Source organism: Haliotis cracherodii, unplaced genomic scaffold (genome assembly GCF_022045235.1).
Source record: "Haliotis cracherodii isolate W230 unplaced genomic scaffold, xgHalCrac1.p SCAF_11, whole genome shotgun sequence".
Classification (NCBI taxonomy): Eukaryota; Metazoa; Mollusca; class Gastropoda; order Lepetellida; family Haliotidae; genus Haliotis; species Haliotis cracherodii.
In genome coordinates, this window is record NW_027266266.1 from 7,283,561 (window position 1) to 7,304,862 (window position 21,302).

The 21,302-nt window shown below is 39.0% G+C and overlaps 1 protein-coding gene across 1 annotated transcript in view; it reads right to left on the bottom strand.

Moving 5' to 3' along the window:
- Positions 1-15,111: 15,111 nt before the first annotated feature.
- LOC139456166 (protein retinal degeneration B-like) overlaps positions 15,112-21,302 on the bottom strand; it is a 165,400-nt gene continuing 159,209 nt past the window's right edge. The window contains exon 22 of the mRNA XM_071237721.1: positions 15,112-20,518. Coding sequence (XP_071093822.1) covers positions 20,168-20,518 — 351 coding nt within the window. The 3' untranslated portion in view covers positions 15,112-20,167. The remainder of the gene's footprint in view (positions 20,519-21,302) is intronic.

Consider the following 21,302-nt stretch of genomic DNA (forward strand, 5'->3'; position numbering starts at 1 on the left):
GAGAAAAAACTGACAACATATATTTCACGAATATGTTATTATGGTACGGTATGTGACAATTACAGAATTTTAGAAACGTTGGGCGATAAAGAACTTGAATTTTGTCACCAGCCGAATGTAAACATCTTCGGTTTTACCGAACCGGTCCCTTTACTTGACTTTCTTACCTTCATGGCTAAAGATGTACAGGGGCCCTATTTGGGTATTTCTATCGCGTCGATGAGGTCCATCAGGCACGGTGTGATTGTGAAAGACATACCCCCCAAAATATCAAGCCAGATATCATCTAACATATAATTTTATGCAATTTTATTATAGTGTTTAAATCTTTTTACCACAGTTGCAATTTTATTAAACAAGTGTTATCAGAACTACTCATATCTATTTCATAAAAAAAAAGAGGAAAACCATTTGACAGAAATAGGTAGGAGTATTAAAAATGAATAAGCATTTTTGATGAAGCAGAAAATGGACATATTTGGAGCATATTTTTTGCAGTAGAAAAATCATATTTCTATGATTAATTTTATGCACATATAATTCTGTTTTCTGTTCACTAAAAGATATATGTATATACAGAAAAATAATCCTGTTTCTAAAGAAACAATAAGTACTGGGTTTATTGAATGATAGTCACGCAAGTTTTTAAAGTTAAAATGAATTTGGCTGTTAAAAAATGAAAACAAAAAGGTTGGGATGTCATAGTATGTTAAACAGTACATACATGTATCACCATCAAGCATTAGGACGAACAGCTTAATGAAATATATTGCTTATAGATGAAACTAATCATATATTTTTGAACAAATGTTGTCATCCAACAGATGACGTCTGCATCATAATGTTATTAATCATGCTTGTACTTTATCAACAGCATCCTTTAATATCGTCACTGCAATCCAGGCATCCAATCTGTTTCAGCACGTAACAGCTGGCCAATAATTATCATTAGTATATGTATTCATCCAGGTCCTGACATGATGCATAAAATTGTCCTTTGAATTCTTTTAATAATGACAATATTTATTCACGTCATTTTGTAGAAAATTCTGTGTTTGATTGAGACCGCTAAAAGAGATACATTGAAGGTAATCAGATGTGACGGAATATGTCAGGGTTATGTAATTTGTAATTTACTATAGTTTGTCACAATGGAGACTGACAGCTCCGTTTGACATATGGATCTTAATGGCCTCCTGGCCCTGTGGATTTTCAGCAAGGGTCTGGACACTGTAATTAGTGCCTTGTGTAGAATTGAGACTTGCCTCCATGTTTTAAGATAATACTTGAGGTAGCAGACAAGCATAGACTTGTATGATTGACCTAATTGTCATGGCTACCCTCCCTAAATGAGACCAGACGTTTGTTTTGTTTATTTGTTGTTGTTTTTTGTTGTTGTGTTGTTTTTTTGGGGGTTAGATTTTGATTATGAAACATTTGGTCAGTAGGTTAAAAATAAAATTTAAATGCATTGTTCAGGATTTTTTTATCCATTGTAGAGTTTGATTAGGATTGGGAGGTGATATAAAATAAAATTATCTTTGGGTCCTTTTAAATGTTATTAATCTAAAATCTAACAGTGTCATTTCATTGTCATTTTTATTGTGAAAGCGATCTTTACTGCTGGCAGTATAAAAAACCTTGTTATTCTGCTTGTATTATTTTAAAGAATTGTCAAGGTCAGCCGATCAATTTCCAAGCAAAAATACAGTAAAGCCTGATCCATTTAATCATCTACACTTGTGGAATACTGTTTTCTCATGGAATGTACGGCAGTCGGGTAGCCTAGTGGTTAAAGAGTTCGCTCGTCACGCCAAAGACCCGGGTTCGATTCCCGACATGGGTACGATGTGTGAAGCCCATTTCTGTTGTTCCCCGCTGTGATATTGCTGGAATATTGCTAAAAGTGGCATAAAACCATTCTCACTCACTTACTTATGGAATATCCTTATTTTGACAACAGATTGTACAGAGTTCTGCCAAGGCTTGACTAGTAATGTCTTGTTTTATCTATTTTTTGTGCCTGTAATCACACAAACAGGGGCAGGATTTACTTGACATTAAAGATGAAGGTACATGCAGAGTAATTTCAAAAGAATTAAAGATTTCATTTTTTTAATGTGCCTGATGCATGTGTATGTATTTTTGTGTTTTTGACATACCGTATTCGACGTAATAAGCGCCCCGCTCTAATAAGCGCCCACAGGAATATTTGCTAATATATTGGCTAGTGAACAATCCCAATTAGCACCCTTTCCAAATAATACATTTATACAAGACTTATTTATTCGCGTATAATACACACACGTGTGTGATATGCACCCTCAATTATGGGGAATTTAATTCTGGAAATATATATTTGTCGTACATAAACATTTCAGGCTGCCAGCATAAACCACAAAATTTTGAGAGCGCCCTGGGCGCTTATTACGTCGAATACGGTAAGTTATAATAATATCTTTTCTTAATTCATAATGCAGCGATGTTTGCTCAAGAGGTTTTGTGGACTTCATATAGTTATATACATTTTATTCATCACTTGTATATTCTTGGTCAAGTGGCACAGATGTAGTGGGCGGTCGGGTAGCCTAGTGGATAAAGCGTTCGATCGTCACGCCGAAGACCCGGGTTCGATTCCCGACATGGGTACAATGTGTGAAGCCCATTTCTGGTGTCCCCTGCCGTGATATTGCAGGAATATTGCTAAAAGCTGTGTAAAACCAAACTCACTCACAGATGTAGTGGTCTGATGAGTCTGTGCAGAGTTGCGTCCCTTTGCTTTAGGATCAACAGGTCATAGGTTCAAATCCAGATTTGGCCTGACTGTGGTCCTTGGATTGTCAGTACCTGTACCCATGGACCCTATTAAGTGTCCATGCTGTACCTATGGGTCTTACCAAAGTGGTAAACCTCTGTGACTGCCTCATTTTGGGGCTTTTCTCCCACATATAGCTGACACTGATATAATTGAATGAGTGAGTGAATGAGTTTTGTTTTACGCCGCTTTTAGCAATTTTTCAGCAATCTCACGGCGGGGGACACCAGAAATGGGCTTCACACATTGTACCCATGTCGGGAATCGAACCCGGGTCTTCGGCGTGACGAGCGAATGCTTTAACCACTAGGCTACCCAACCGCCCCTATAAAAGAATGAGTAAAGAGTTGCATTTAACACTGCTTGAAAAGTATTTAATGTATATCATGGCGTGCCATCTTGGTGTGGTGGAAAGCCCGAAGTGATGCAGGTTTCAGACGTTTACCACTTCGGTGAAACACAGAGCATGGGTGTGGTGCTGACAAACCTAGAAACATAATCGGGGTGAACCGAGATTCAAACCCACGATCATAGGTTTCAGGTGTTTGGGATGCTACGCTGTACAGCGAATTGTGGCACCTTTGTCAACTGTGCTACCCATGCCCCAGTGATGCAAATTTTAAAAAACTGTTCAAAGCATCACTATAATATATTCTACCATGAATTTGGGAAATACTCTTTTTTGATTGGTCAATTAGAGGTATCAAATCACAATAATTGAAACCGGGGGTTTGACAGCCACATCACCGTGGAAGCTAATATTTTTAGTATAGTACTTACTTTACAGTCATTGTTGGCAGGCATATTTAAATAAATATATGTACAATTATAGGCTACTAAATGCAAAGTTGCAGTCACTACAATATTCAAAGGATGCGTGGTAATACATTTTGTTTAGAAAACACGATAGAAATCAACAAAGATAGTATTTCAAGTTTTGAGGACAACAGAGAGCTTGCTATTTGGTGCTTTCCTATATACCACTGTGACCACATATCTTTTGCATCACAATGAGCGATATGACGTCATAATTGCGACGTGCGTTGGAGAAAGATACCTTTGTAAGACTTGCTTAGTTTTCTTTTGTGGTGCCCACCTCATGCCAGCTTACCAAGTTGCCAGGCTACATGCTTTCAATGAGTGTCATATGTTTGAGTAAAGTATTACGGTGTAAACAAACTGCTTGAGCATATAGAGTGTCATATTTTGTTTAAAGGCTGTTGTCGGTGATTCCGTAATTAAGATCGACAACCCACTCAAAACACTGGACTCAACCCATGCCGCTTCACTCAATATATTTGCTAACACTAAAGAGTTCCCGTTTTATTTAGTCATGGTAGAATTTAACATTTGAAACCTCACTCTGCGTGTTTTGTTCATAGTTCAATATGGAGCCGTTAAATCTACAGGTAACCTAGTTCTACATTGATGACACAGTATTTGTTTGTCTTGTAATTGATAAACCCATCGATGGACTTTACTTATCTATTTTCAGCCAAAGTGAACAAGAAAATTCAAACAAATAAAATCATGTTTACCATATTGTTGGTGGCTTTTGATGCTGTCAAACTTGACCAAAGTATGTCGAAAATGTTGGCCAAGTGACAGGTTTATTATGTGTGCATTAAGTCCTGATGCAAGCAGCACCTGTTTGTGGAGCAATTGTCAGTGCCAGGTCATCTGTGACACAGATCTATTGTAGGCTGTTGGCCCCTGGCTAGCCCCCAGACCAGGAACTGAGTGGGATGTCCATCTGTAGGATTTATCGCCCTACCTGTAACAAGCAGCCACAGGTATGACATAACTGATTGATTGATCATGAACTGCTCTCTGGTTCAGATGTTTTACTTTTGGTGTTGCCTTGGCAACACGATGTAGTTTATGTAGTGATGATCATAGGACAGCCAATTCAACTCCATGAAGACTTACCATATGTGTGTGTCTCTGTGTGTCTGTCTGTCTGTCTCTGTGTGTGGGTGTGTCTGTGTGTGGGTGTCTCTGTGTATGTGACTGTGTGTGTGTGTCTGTATGTGTGTCTCTCTGTATGTGTGTGTGTCTGTCTGCATGTGTGTCTGTCTGTGGGTGTGATGTGTCTGTCTGTGTGTGTGTGTATGTGTGTCTCTGTGTGCCTGTGTGTGGTGTGTGTATGTATGTGTGTGTGTCTGTATCTGTGTATAAGTGTGTGTCTGTGTGTGTGCATGTGTGCATGTGTGTGGGTCCCTGTGTGTGTGCATGTGTGTGTGCATGTGTGTCTGTCTCTTTGTGTGGTCCCCGTGTGTCTGTGTGTGTGTGTGTGTGTGTGGGGGGGGGGGGGGGGGGGGGGGGGGGGGTCTCCTCTGTCTGTGTGTGCATGTGTGTGGGTCCCTATGTGTGTGTGTGTGGGGGGAACACATGTGTGTGCATGTGTGTGGGTCCCTCTGTGTGTGTGTGTGTGTGTGTGTGTGTGTCTGTCTCTGTGTGTCTGTGTATGTGTGGGTCCCTGTGTCTGTGTGGGACTCTGTGTGTGTGTGTGTGTGTGTGTGTGTGTGTGTGTGTGTGTGTGTGTGTCTCTGTGTGTGTGTCTCTGTGTGTGTGAATATGTGTGGGTCCCTGTGTCTGTGTGTGGGGGGGACTCTGTGTGTGTGGGGGTCTGTCTCTGTGTGTGTGCATGTGTGTGGGTCCCTGTGTGTGTGTGTCGGTGGGTACATAACAGAAAAACCTATTGATGGCCACTAGTTAGCCATTATAGTTAAGAGCAGAAGTTTGGTTGTTCAATCCCCTGGCTGCACCATACTCAAAGATGTTTTAAAAGATGGTACTTGTTGTTACCCTGCCTGGCACGTGTCAGCATTAATTAAAGGGATAAAACAAGGACTCATTGGCTCGGAGTCCGAACACTGTGTCTGAATATCTGCACAAGTACAAGCAGCGTCCAAACGCACACACGCACGCACATACACATTTTAGCTTGTGTGTTTGCCTGTAAGACATCATTTTGTCTTTAAATCATTATGATTTTGGTCCTCAGCATTTATACAGACATTATTTGAGTATCAAAAAGTGGCTTTTTTCAAACATGTTACAGAATTATTTTTTTATCAGAAAACAATAGTTTCATGACATATTTTTTGAGAGCTGTATCTTAAGTTTTTTTACAGTACTTGGCAATACATCCGCGTATATATAGTGTTGTCTCAGATTATGTGAGGAAGTTTTTATCAGAAGTCTCATCTATTGGGTAATGTGTGTGTGTGTTGGTGTATGTTTGGGTGTATATGTGTTAGTGTGAGTGGGTCTGTATGTGTGTGTGTTTGAGTGTGTTTTGGTTGTTTAACGCAACACTCAGCAATATTCCACTTACCGGTATATGACATACAATCAACCAAGTCACTGAGCATGACCACCCAATCCACTAACTCGCCTCTCCTGACCAGCTTTGATTGCTGGGGACCAATAACGAGGCAAGTTAAAAGAATATTCTTGTTTCTTGAAAACTTTTTCCCAAACTGAACCGAGGGGATGAGTTTTTATTAAATTTATCTATTTATCTTGTAGGTTACAAATCTAGAAGTGAACATGACTCTACTATTCCACATGACATTTATTGGCAATGACCACTGTAGCCTTAAATGATCAAGTCTGGACTAGACAATCCAGTGATTGATACTATGAGGAACAATCCATTTCACTGTGGTATGATGACATGCAATCAACCAAGTCACTGAATCTGACAACCTGATCTTAGGACCAGGGATGGAGTTGTATCGCTGCAGTCACAATGCCTTGTATTTAAGAAAAAAACGACGAGTAGGAGTTTTGTTTATCATACAATAAACGCTGCAGGGAGAATAAACTATGAGTGAGTGAGTATGGTTTTACGCCGCTTTTTGCAATATTCCAGCAATATCACGGCAGGGGACACCAGAAATGGGCTTCACACATTGTACCCATGTAGGGAATCGAACCCGGGTCTTCGGCGTGACAAGCGAACGCTTTAACCACTAGGCTACCCGACCGCCCCGAGTATAAACTATGAGGTGCGCATATGAGATATCAACATTATGTACAGCCTCTTTAAGGATGATGATGAAATGTACAAGCTTTAACAATATATACCCGTATTTTAATAATGACTTTCTCAATAGAATCCAACCTCAACAACGTTGGACTAGTCAATTTTATGAACAGGTGGGTATTTCCCGCATATTCGCACAATAATCATGTCGATTATCTGTACCTTTCTCCCAATGACGATTGTCATATCTCGGATGTCATCATTTGTCCTTTGCATTCATCTGTGTTGCCCAGCTAAAACTATGGGAACAATTCACTAGACTCCCCCCTCTCAAAAATAACGTTGTCCGATGTACGTTACCAAGTTGCAAGTGCATGTTCGAATCTCCAGAAATGACTTCATGATAGAACAATGTTACGCTGTGAAATAAACCACACTTTGTTCTTCATTGTTCTTTGCGATTTATCGCGTAGCTATCTTATGTATGGCAATAACTGATTCCTGTATGGGTGGGACCATGCCATCATACACCTTCATCACTCTGGAACACTAACCAGTTAGACAAAGCTTCATTGTGTCATTTAAAGCCATTTGGACAGCCCTTCAGTATTTCATAATATTTTTTATTTGTTGGATAACAGGTTTGCCAAGCCTATTTTCTTCAAAACCAGAAAAAAATAATAATCCAAATTTACATTTATGTTTTTTTGCCCAACTCATCATACATGCAAAATTATTTTGAGATTACTGATACTTTTAAGAATGTATTTTACAATATGACATTCATTTTTCACCAGATTGTTCAGTGGATCAAAGACGTATATAGAATTGTATATACGTCCGTGAGTGGATGAATCATAGTGAATTCCTTCATAGTACATCTAGAGTTATGTCCCTTGTCCTTGATCCACAAACTTTGTCAAAATTAACTCCCTTGCCTTGTGACAAAAAACAAAGCTGAGTAACTCAGATGATGGGACTCAAGACGGCGATCTTTTTCTTATGATGTCAACTTTTTAATTTTTTTTATTTCCTCCTGCAACTTTTGACTCACCTCGTGTAGATTTTAGGGCTGGGACGAGCCCAAATTTACTACCCAACCCTCTATTACCCTACCCAGGTATCTGCTATAGGTCTCAAAAGTTTGGTGCAAAATGTCCGATTAGGAATTGTTTTACAGGAGCCTCGCAAATCTTTTTTAGATACACATATAAAACGATATCTGATCATGCATACAATGAAGTTGACTGACGCTTTCTCTTTATTTAGACACATGAGAGTCCGAAAGAAAGCGTGCAAGGTCGGGTGAAGTTGGTCAAGGAAAGTAGGAGAATTGGTGACAATGTTTGACTCCTGAGAGTTACTTGGGCTTCGGTCCTGCCCCACGAAAGAGCACATGTAACATGTGGTGTGTCCTTAGGCAAGTGACTTCGTTTGAAATACGCCTCTGTTCACCCAGTAGTGAATGGTTACCCAGTTGGATGAGATGGTAATATGACTGTTAACCTTATAGCGCTTCTCAAGCAGCTTGGCTCATATACTCCCCAGGGAGTTGAAAATAATAATCGAGTTAACTGTGCATTGGGCATGTTTTAGATTTGGCGCATTATAAATAAGCACATTATTATTACCAAAAATGTTAAATCTTGAATTCAAAAGGCCAGCAGCAATATCCTTGAACAAGAAAGGGACACAACTGTGCCCAGTAAATTGCAAAATCTTAGACCACTGTTCATGACAAAAAGGTGGATTAGGCTTTGGCACCTTTCTCCATATTCCTTTGACAAGAAACCTGGATTTAATCACTGGACCATTAGACAGGCCCTAATTTATGAGAAACAACAATGCAACTGTTTGTTTTTTCCATTTATTGTACCACAAAAGATACATATAAAAGCTTCACCTTTCGTAACAACAGGACTAGACACTCAGCGGAAGGTGATAACAATCATAAACCCCAGTCTTTAACTAGCCTCGATCATCTTCACAGAATATCTATATACCACACATCCTCCATTAAGAACATGGGCCTTGTTTAACAAATCATTCCTCATGCTACAACTACTATCAGTCATGGGAGTTACGACTGTTATAGCACTATGATTGATATATGTTTGTTTGTTTTATCCCACACTCAGCAATATTCCAGCAATATGACCGCGGCATGTAAATAATCAAGTCTGGACCAGACAATCCTGTGATCAATATTTGGCAATGATCCATACTGTCGGTGTACGTCGACACGTCACCAAGCCGGACCAATTGATCCCTTAAATTGCCTCTCTAGACCAACACAGGTTGCTGGGGTCAAATTCTAACCAAGAATTTATGGAACTGGACCCTGGCCAATATTAAGGTCAGGTCTAGGGGAAGGGGTTTGAGTGAGTGAGTATGGTTTAACGCCGCTTTTAGCAATATTCCAGCAATATCACGACGGGGGACACCAGAAATGGGCTTCACACATTGTACCCATGTTGGGAAACAAACCCAGGTCATCGGCGTAACGAGCGAATGCTTTAACCACTAGGCTACCAGACCAAATAAGGACCAGGGTTCCGTTTTACAAAGCTATTGTATTACTACGACTATCGTAACTCTTATGCACTAATATGGACTTACATCTGTCGAAGCGTTATGATTGTTTTGTGAAACCGGACCCAGGGCCCAATTCCACAAAGGGATCATTGTGCTAATGTGATCACAACTCCCATACTTTAACATAGAATTACAACAGTCATACTAAATTCACTGTGGAATAGACCTGGGTCAGTTACATGCAATGATTTCTCCCCATGACATTTAAGTTCACTTAACAAAGTCACCCAATATTGTTTCTTGAAAGAAAAATAGGCCAGCCCCAATTAGGGCTAGTTCTGAATATAAGGACCTTGGCTCTTAATGGAGTAACTCTGGTACACTGTACACCTGATGCAGTACCACATCTTTACTAAGTGTGTTAAAGTACATCCCCAATCTCCCACCCTTGCCACATCGGTACATCACATTTGATAAATGCAGACTTCAATAACACAATTAAAATAAGAAATTCAAAAATATTTTAAAATATTTTGTTTGATTGAATATGAAGTATGTATATTGTATATATTTTTTATGTATAACCATATTCTTGTTTTAGTGTCGAGATTCTTTGGTTATTCTCTAAAGAAAATGTCTTTTGATATTGGGGAGGGGTAAAATATTTCCTCCAGAGGTGTTCAAAATAATCCTGATCCTCCTTAAAATGTCCTTTTTTCATGGCTGTCACTATGACAAAAAAGAAATTCAAAATTACAACAAAATATGAAAATAATTGAAAGTTGTATTTGTTTTCAATACCATGACCTGTTTTAATGATAGACTCTTCTTTTGATAGAGATACAGAGTCATTTCTGAGATCTTGAAAAAAATATCTAAATGGAGAATCCACCCAAGTGTCTTTAGACATTAGTGAGTGGGAATCAAACCCGGGTCTTTGGCGTGAGGAGCGAACGCTTTAACCACTAGGCTACCCGACTGCCCCCTTTAGACATTAAATATATTAACACGCTGATAAAACTTTGAAACTCCAAGGTTTGTTGAGAAGTTTATAACTTTTATCGACGGGGGATGATATATCTTATGTCAAAAGAGTGAGTGAGTGAGTGAGTTGGGTTTGAGGCTGCTTTTAACAGTATTACAGCGTGTCAGCTTAATGTGGGAGGAAAGCCCGAAGTGATGCAGGTCTCACGAGCACGGTCTCACGAGTACGGGTATGGTGCTGACAAACCTAGAAACATAATCGGGGCGAACCAGGATTCAAACCCACAATCATAGGTTTCTGACACGCCCAAGGGACTCAACTCTGCACAGCGAATCGCAGCGACTTAGACGACTGGGCCACCAGTGCCCCCTTTTGTCAAAAGACACGAGGATGAGATTCTAATTATCATCCAAAATCATTCTTCCAACATTTTAGTTTGTAAACTGTAATAACCAATGCCTTGAGTACAATAACTACAGCTAACCAGCTTCAGAGGCAGAGAGATTAGTGATGTCATTAGATTGTGATGTCATGGTAACCAATGATGTCACAATGGTCAGCAAAGCACTGTGATTCATAGTCATCGTAGCGGTATCTCTTAGGACATATTGCTTGATCTCACCCAAGCAACATCTCTTGTGGAAGCCAGTTTTGGATGATAAAGATATTAACTCAAAATGAAGCTGAAAATGAGTCTTCTTATCATAAAGTATATTTGTAAGAACATATCCTATCAGTCACATACAGTTTCCTCTCAAAATACCCCCATCAAATGTTGAAGAGTTTATTTCCCTATCAGAAGTTAAACAGTAAACACAAGTTCAGTTTACAGCTGTAAGACAAAGTTAACTAACTACATAAGGAAGAGCCATTGCTTGCTTAATCAAGGAAGTACTAAGATACTGCTTAAAGGTCTAAGAGTATTACATATTTTATAAACTGACATCCGTACAACATTCCTTTCTTGAAAACTTTTCTTATCCAGTAACAAATATCGTTAATGAACGCATACAGTGTAAAATAGCACCATTTGTGCAAGAACATTAAACACTATGAACCCACAACATAGAAACTAATACAGAGACGTTATCAATGTGAAAGACGATTAAACTTGAAGAGCCAACCAATTCAAAGAATGATTTCTATTCAATAGTAACTATACATTCTTGAAAACAATATCATACTCATGAAAACACTGGCACGAACATTCAGTGAGTGAGTGAGTGAGTTGGGTTTAACGCCGCTTTTAACAGTATTCCAGTTATATCGTGGGGTGTCAGCTTAATGTGGGAGGAAAGCCCGAAGTGATGCAGGTCTCAGACGTTTACCACTTCGGTGAAACCCTGGAGAACAGGTATGGGCCTGACAAACCTAGAAACATAATCGAGGCCAACCGGGATTCGAACCCACAATCATAGGTTTCTGGCGTGCCCAAGGGACGCAACTCTGCACAGCCAATCGCGGCGCCTTAGACGACTGGGCCACCCGTGCCCCCCATTCAGTGAGTGAGTGTGTAGATTGGGTTTAATGCTGCTATGAACAGTATTTCAGTTATATCACAGCATGTGGCTTACCATATTCGACGTAATAAATACCCAGGGCATGTGGTTTAATTTGGGAGTAAAGCCCAAGTGACGCAAGATGAGGATGTGTCCCCTTATTGAAATGGTGCAGACAGACCTGAGATAACAGTTTGGACAAATCTGGGACCACCAATCAGTAGATCCTGGCATGGAGAAGGGACACAACTCTGCACACAAAGTTTGCACCTTACACCAACTGTTCCCGATGACAACAAGACATTGGGTCATTTGCACCTTTTTCCATATTCCTTGATCAATTTTTCAATATAACCGGAAATTTAACAGTCTACATTATGACGCAAAAGACTAGGGAAAGATCGGTAACATGGGACATCTATGATATTGTAATCTCCATGCAATCGTGTTTCATTTCCAGAGACCACATTTGATTCGTTTCTTTGTTGTTAAACGCCACACTCAGCAATATTTCAGTTATATGACGGCGTTCTGTAAATAATCGAGTCTGGACCAGACAATCCAGTGATTGATATCATGAGCATCAATCCACGCAATTGGGATACGATGACATGCATCAACCAAGTCAGCGAGCCTGACCATCTGATCCTGTTAGTCGCCTCTTACGACAAGCATAGTCGCCTTTTACAGCCACATTTGAAGAATTGGCGATACTGAAATCATACCCCAGACAAATAAACTGGCCCATTGGCACCTTTCTCGATTTGTGTCAATTCAACATTAGCAATTTTGATTAAAGTAACACCTTTTTGCGTATAAATTGTAGATGTAATTCATTAAATTATTTAATATATGCTAACCATTGTCCTACCTGTGTTTATTAATTACAAGCGTGAAGCTAAAAGTGATGCAGGTCACGGATATATATATATACTACAGGACAAACGGGACTCAAATCCATGATCACCAGATCCTGGCATAGCCAAGGGACAAAACTCTTATGGCCACCAAGTAAAACACTTAAGTGCTATGATTGATGTTTGATATGCATATTCAGATAAAAAACAGACATCGCGTCATTGAACTAAACTGTTTGGGTTTTATTTTTTGTTAGAAAAAGATTTGTATATATATTGTTCACCATTTCTTACAAACAGCTGTGATAAAATTTTATTTCACAGAATTGAAAACGGTCAACCAAAATCTTTTTGGTCGTCATTTTATTTTTTTTTTAAATTTCTGGGTTTATTTGTTGGTCAGTCTTGTATACCAACCTAGGCCTTATAAATGCAGCTTTTCCTTGAAGTGTTCTCTTGAAAGAAACATATGTCAGGAGAGATAAAGACAAAACGGAAAGATACTAAAATCATTTCGCAATGATAAGTAATATGGTTACCGTATTTCCTTTATTAGACACCCTGGCTTCTATTCATTTTGGACAAGCCTTTGACGGGGCGTCAATTACAGGCCCGGCGTCTATTGGAAGCCTGGCTTCTATTAATACCCCAATTTCACTATGACCACGAATGTCCCGAACTGTCAAGAGATCATTAATTGTATCAATTGATCGACCTGGCATCTAAAAGAGGAAATACGGTACTTCTCTACTGGCTTACTTTCTATCTTTACTGATAGTACCGGTATTTAACAGGCTCAAAAATTCATTGATTGTTCATTTGTGAAATCTGGGTTGTCAGTTGACCTGTAGATCATATACATAAAAAACCCACCTGACTATAACAAGTCTGAATTCCTATAAAACAGTTCTATGACAAAAGTTCACTATCAACCATTAAGTGAATCAAAAAGATGCTTTGTGCTGTAACATCAAAGTCAACATCAACATATACAGGTCAATATATTAGGAGATATTTATTAAATAACAAAAAATACATTTTGTAAACAATTATAACAACGGTTTGGGACATTAATAACAAGAAATCTGCTCACCTGCCGAGCTGATCATTCTATGGCTAAGCCATGCCCTTGTTATACAAACATGATTATACACGCTACTGAACATACGAAACACTTCACGAATGTGATCTTGAAACTAACATACACCATGATTATCATTCTGTAAAGAAATAATGATATTATCCATCAAACTTAAAACAGCATTTAATCAAAACCTATAGATTGTTAAAATATAGCCAAAATACTACACATCTACTTAATGAATTTATTATGTTACCGTATTCGACGTAAAAAGCGCCCAGGGAACTCTCAAAATTAGAAATAGGGGGCTCTTATTAGAATAAAATGTTGGTGGAAAAAACAGAGTTGAAAGATAAATTTCGTGGTTTATAGTGACAGCCTGAAATATTTATGTACGACAGATATATTTTTCCAGAATTTAATTGCCCATAACTAAGGGCGTATATAACACACGAGTGTGTATTATTTGGATTAAATAAGTCTTGTGTACATTGATCAATCGGAAAGGGTGCTAATTGGGATTGTTCACTAGCCAATATATCAGCCAATATCGCCGTGGGCGCTTATTACGTCGAATACGGTAATCAAAACTTTTAGATTGTTAAAATATAGCCCAAATACTACACATCTACTAAATGAATATATTATGTTATTATCAATGTCCAAGCAAATACAGCTAATGATCTGGAAATAATCTAGGAAGAAAGTTCTCTGAAGCCTACATGTAAAATATGATTTTTTTCCCCTTGTCATGCCAGCTCAAATAAACAGAACTACGGCATTCGCTGTATTATTCAATCCCTGACAATCTGTAAGTAATCTTTAAGTAATCCTGTGTAGGGTTCTAATAAGCACCCCCTTATCTATTTTCTATGCGTGCTTGTTACAGGGAATATGGTAACTCTAATGATTCACCCTGGTATCGGAACATCACAATACTTTGATGCAAAATGATACAAGATTACACAACATGAATATGGTATGGAAATGAAATGTTTTCTGACGGTATGAACTGTTTTGACGGTATGAACTGTTTTCTGACGGTATGAACTGTTTTCTGACAGTATGAACTGTTTTCTGACAGTATGAACTGTTTTGACGGTATGAACTGTTTTCTGACGGCATGAACTGTTTTGACGGTATGAACTGTTTTCCCGACAGTATGAACTGTTTTCTGACTGTATGAACTGTCTTCTGACAGAATGAGCTATAATCAAACCACTGTGGGTCTCCAGTATTGTGTTCTACAATGGAATATGCTCCATACCATGACAAGTATCAACTTATCCTGCATCACATTGTACACAGTATTGTGACCTTTCAACCAAGACACCACTGTAGCCCTACTAGATACACTGTATGTCTCAGACCTGTTATTTCCACTGCGCTGAGTAACTTAGGCACCTTCGTCATATTCCCCCATATGAAACAAGTATCATACCGTGCACTGTATTGCAACAAGCTGATCGAGTTTATGTGTAAGCATCTCGTTACTACCCTTCTGTCCAATACTCCAGCATGACTAATAACTTCAAAAGATTCATCACTTTCCCTAATTTCTATAATTCATCAGAGGATTGCTGAACTTCAGTAAGGAAACTTTGAACATGAACCTGGTGATTTTGATAGAGACAATGGCATTTTCTTGATTTCACTAATTTTTTATTTTCCCCACGTAATAACCACTTTTGAAAGGACACTATGAACATTGTGGGAACAAATAAGTCCTTGAACATGAAGGAACCTTTAGTCAGCTATCTGTATGTAGTCCATCACTAAATTAAACACTGACATATCGACAGCACAACACATTGCTTGACATTGTGAGTAATGTGTAGATTCAGAAACATCCAATGCTATGACGACTGTTACAAGATCCTGTGACTAGGCCTGTAGTCTACAAACATGTACACCTAATAAGTATAATAAAAAGGCCTAAAATCCAAGAAAACACTATCATCTGCTGGAGACTCTTCCACAGTAGATTGGAGGGGACCGATATTCAGTAGATTGCAGGGGACCGATATTCAGTAGATTGCTGGGGACCGATATTCAGTAGATTGCAGGGGACCGATATTCAGTAGATTGCTGGGGACCGATATTCAGTAGATTGCTGGGGACCGATTTTCAGTAGATTGCTGAGGACCGATATTCAGTAGATTGCGGGGGACCTATATTCAGTAGATTGCTGAGGACCGATATTTAGTAGATTTCAGGGGACCGATATTCAGTAGATTGCTGAGGACCGATATTCAGTAGATTGCTGAAGACCGATATTCAGTAGATTGCGGGGGACCTATATTCAGTAGATTGCTGAGGACCGATATTTAGTAGATTTCAGGGGACCGATATTCAGTAGATTGCTGAGGACCGATATTCAGTAGATTGCTGAGGACCAATATTCAGTAGATTGCTGAGGACCGATATTCAGTAGATATACTGACATACTTGAACAGTACTTCAGTCATACCATGGTGCTTAATGATTCTGCAAGAGGCAAGCCCAAGTGGGGCAGCTCATAGACATGTACCTCTTTGGTGAACCATAGTGAACAGGTATGGTGCTGACTAACCAGTGATGGTAGGCATGGCAACTTTCACCGTCTTCAACTGCCTGGGGACCAATTCTAATGTGGAATCTCTAGTGGGTGGTGAACAGTTGAGGACAGGGAGCCACATAAAGTGGATAACTGCAACATCACTTAATTATTATCCATTCTTACTCGTGGACCGACCAATAATATTTATCACTTGGATATTTTGTCAGTATAAAAATACCACTTTTATCAAAGAAAGGATAAGCCAAACAATTAGTGGGATCTACAACACAATTGTCAGGGCAACCAGCATGTCAACTGAACAATTCCATTTCTTGGTAAAACAGGAAGCAAAATTAATATTTTAATAATTTTCTTGTATAAATGTTTTTTTAAATTAAATTCCAGGCACCCTCGGAATATCAGGTCCCTTTTATAAACACATAAATTGTCTTAATATTTTATATATTTCTATTCATACAAGTATTGAGACCAGGATGGGCATGGGGGGATGCTCATATTTCAGTACCTTGGTCAAAGGGAGCCCTATTCACACCCAATTACCAATCCCTTTAAAATCATATCTTAGTTCTCACCACCGCTAAACAAAGATCTGAGGACATCCCATTAGGGGTCACATCAAAACGACCTTTCATCCGACCAATCAGAGCGTCGCTTACCAGATCATGAAAGTGATAGTCAGAATGTGATTTCTAATCATGCAACCTCAAAAACTTTAACAAGGGGTATTCCGAACAATAGTTACAGGCTTAAAGACTGAATCCATACAATTTAGACCATCTATTTGCCATTCCAGAATGTTCTCTTGTTCAGGTTTCAAATTTTAATTGGGAATTTGTCAAAATATGTTTCGAAGCGTAGTTGCCAATTTGAAATTAGTGCCATAAAGCACGAGAAAGCTGCCTTCTGATTGGCTAATTGTCGTCTTATTGTCAGTCATTCCATTGGTCGGTCAAAGTTCTAAGATCTTTGTTTAGCGGTAGCGAGAACTAAGATCTGATTTTAATGAGATTGCACCAATTACAGAATTCCAGTTAAATAAGTTTTCTCATTCTTTTTTTCTTTTCATGACATTTGCATGTGATGTTAGTTACATGTCAATAATAATATAATAAAATCCAAAATCTACTGCAAATAGACCTCGTAGCCAAAACGCTTTAATTTTTTTTAAAGTAAGACACAAATAACCAGAAAAAAACACCGAAAAAGTGTTATACACGAAACATGTACCCAAATGGCAACAACAAATTTGGAATATTATCCATCGAGAACAGCAGCTGTGCAATCACCATGGCAACAAAACATCACCATTTGAAGGGATTCTCTATTTGAGCAATGATTCTTTGGCAACATTAACAAGTAACTGACCACTAACTGACAATCATGAGTTGACGTGATGTGGTTGTGACATCAATGACATTTTTACGATATGACTTTTCTTTGAACACATGTGTATAACTATCAATTAAAATCACGACAAATCAATGAATAAACGATAAACAATTTCAAACACAATTGCAGGGAAACTATTTTGCACGCTAAGCTATTTCCCCAATGAAAAATCAGATTTCCCTATTTCTAAGAGTTTCTAAATGAGAAATGAGAATAATAAATCGTTTTCTCTGTATAATAAATTGTCAATCATTGAGATGATTTTCAATTAACAAGTCACAATTCCCTAACAACCAACTATGATCTTTCTGCTTAAAATAAAGTGATTTTCATTGTTACAAATGATAATCAGTGATATACACGATGCACTTCACACACAGCAAATAAAGTATTCAAACCATACATTTGTATCCAAATAAACAATTTTAATGAATGTTTAAGAATAGGATAAAAAGCATTCTTAACATTCCTCTTACCATACACAACACAACACATCACATCACATCACATCACATCACATCACATCACACGACAATAACAACCACAGCCATTGTGCAAAATATCTGTACTAAACACAACAGAGCAATTGCTGATAAAAGCTGCCGACATGTCGTCAAGGAAACATGGCTCTTGTGAAAACACCTCATATACATAGAAAACACATGTGTGAGTATACAGAAAAACAGGACAAGCTTGTGGTGGCGGTGTGGAAAAGTAGCCGTGCCATGTGTGGTGCAACTTCATAACAAGACTGTTTAAATGAACAGACAGTATTCTGAGGACATTGCAATTTTATGAAAGGAGACGACAATAATCACAGATAAATAATGAGGAGTTGAAAATAACCCAATTAAAAAGTGTCACCCTTTTCTTTGAAACATCATTTCTCTTCCTCTTCCATGAGGACTGACCTAGAACAAGATCTAGGACAAGACTGACTGTGACCTAAACACTGGACGACACCTGGATCAAGGCAGGACATAGATCTAGGACATGCCCTTAACCTAGAACAACACTTTGGATGATTTTGGCCAAGGAGGGACCTACTTCGAGGACATGACCTAGACCAAGGAAAGATCTAGATCTAGGACATGCTCTGAACTTAGAACAACACTTTGGATGATTTTCATCAAGGAGGGACCTACTTCGAGGACATGATCTTGACCAAGGAAAGATCTAGATCTAGGACATGCCCTGAACTTAGAACAACACTTTGGATGATTTTCATCAAGGAGGGACCTACTTCGATGACATGACCTAGACCAAGGAAAGATCTAGATCTAGGACATGCCTTCGGCCTAGAACAACACATTGGATGATTTTGACCAAGGAAGGACCAACTTAAAGGACATGATCTAGACCAAGGAAAGATCTAGATCAAGGACATACCCTCGATCTAGAACAAGACCCTGAATTAGAACAAGAGCAAGACCTAGACCACAGAAGGACCTACTTGTAGGACATGCTCTAGACCTTGAACAAGACTTCAGAAAAGATCTACACCACGCAAAGATCTAGATATTGGACATGCCCTAGACCTACAAGTCCAAGCACAAGACCCTGATTTAGAACTAGCAACAAGAACTAGACCAAACCATGACATTACCTACAAGCCCTTGAACATTACCTAGGACAACACCTTGACCAAACATTTTGACTCGAGAAGACTTCAATGAAGCAGTTTTCAAATAAATTCAAGAATTCTGAACATCTACCCATCCTTATTGAAATTGGGAGAACCTTCTTGAAACATTGATCAGATTTTATCAAAATAAATCATTTGAACCATTAATAAATAACATGGATGACTTAAAATATACATGAATAAATAACAGTAATAACAAAATGTAATGTATTTGGCTGTTTCATGAACAAACCATGATTGGCATTCTACCAAAATACCAATGTCCTTCATACAGCATAAATTCTACATCTACGTCTTCTATATAAAATGTATCATCTGACATTCAAATATTTTTCACTCACCTGCCCACTTCACATATGAAACAACCCAAGTATTTATCTACAAAAGTTTCATCCCTGGCCTGGACTAACATACATTCTCTTGATCCAAACACTCCATAAAAATGATACCCCCTCCTTCAAAAAGTCAGCCATACCGTACATTTCACTATAGGACAAACAGGGGATGAAATTCTCATAAATAATTAACCCAGGAAGGTTGTAACTGACTATTCAAGAATAACCTGACAAGTCATTCATCGGTTTTTTCTACCCTCATCTAAACCCTCGATGTTCGTACGAGCCAACATGACTGGCAGCTACTGCCTTGAACAGCAGAGGGCACCAATGATTCTTCTCGTGCCGAGTGATGAGAGACTGGGAGCAGTCCCGTGACAACATCCAACTCCGCTACACGTCTTCATTCTCATCAGTGACCAGCGACTACCCTAAAGTAGATGGAACAATGAACTGATGCACAGCAGTCACATTACACAGCTGATTCTGTGCGGCTGAAGCGCTTCTTCACAGAGGGTGACTTTCCACTTTGTTTCTCTGTCGTTGGTGATGTTGTGGAGCCCTGGTCACCGGCTGCTGTGTCTGTGACGGTAATCTTGGTGGTGACATTTTGGGTGAACTCCGAGCTGGTCAACAGGTCAGCCGTTGTTGTTCCATGGCAAGGGACAGAAATCGTACGCTTTGTCATCTTCCTGTTTTCTTGAGGGCGCGGAAGTCGGAAGCAGCTTTTCCTCAGGAACATCCTGGCATTCCCAACTGCTGGCCTTGACCTTCCTGGTGACATCAGGTCTGTTAGATGAGCGGCATACCCATCTGATATGATCTGGCAACAACATATGGAGGTGTTACACATCAGGATGATAAACAGATCCAACTTAAAAAAACTAAAGAATGGTAAGGCTATAATAGTTGGTTGGTTGATTTGTTGATTAATGCCGCACTCAGCAATATTCCAGCTATATGGTGGCGGTCTGTAAATAATCGAGTCTGGACCAGACAATCAAGTGATTGATATCATGAGCATCGACCCACGCAAATGGGATCGATGACATGCATCAACAAAGTCAGCGAGCCTGACCACCCGATCCCGTTTAGCCATAGCTTACGACAAGCATGGTCGCCTCTTACGGCAAGCATGGGTTGCTGAAGACCTATTCTGCCCCGGATCTTCACGGGTAAGGCTATAATAAATTAATTGCATCATCCATTATTTTTTCAAAAGTGGGGAGGGAGGCATTTTATTTTTTATGTTTTATTTTCTATTAAAGTCATCAAGTTGAAGACTGGACACCTTGGTATGAACAATAGATGACTGAAATAACAAAGATCACAAATAAACATTGGTTTCAACAGTAGCAGTCGGAAGTATCTGTGTCAAACCTATTTTGTACTGCCCCAACTCGTACTCGTGTGTTTATGAACTTATCATCGACGTTAACTTGTACCCCACAAGCAAACTTGCTGAAGAGTCATAGACTCTGGCAGAGGACAGGCATGCCAGCCTTAATGGTTGACACAACTTCTTGTATTTTCAAAATAGCAAGCACCATCTTGACAGCTGGCAGCAAGCAGACGATGGGCAGGAAGGCACCTAGGAGTCGTTTGTA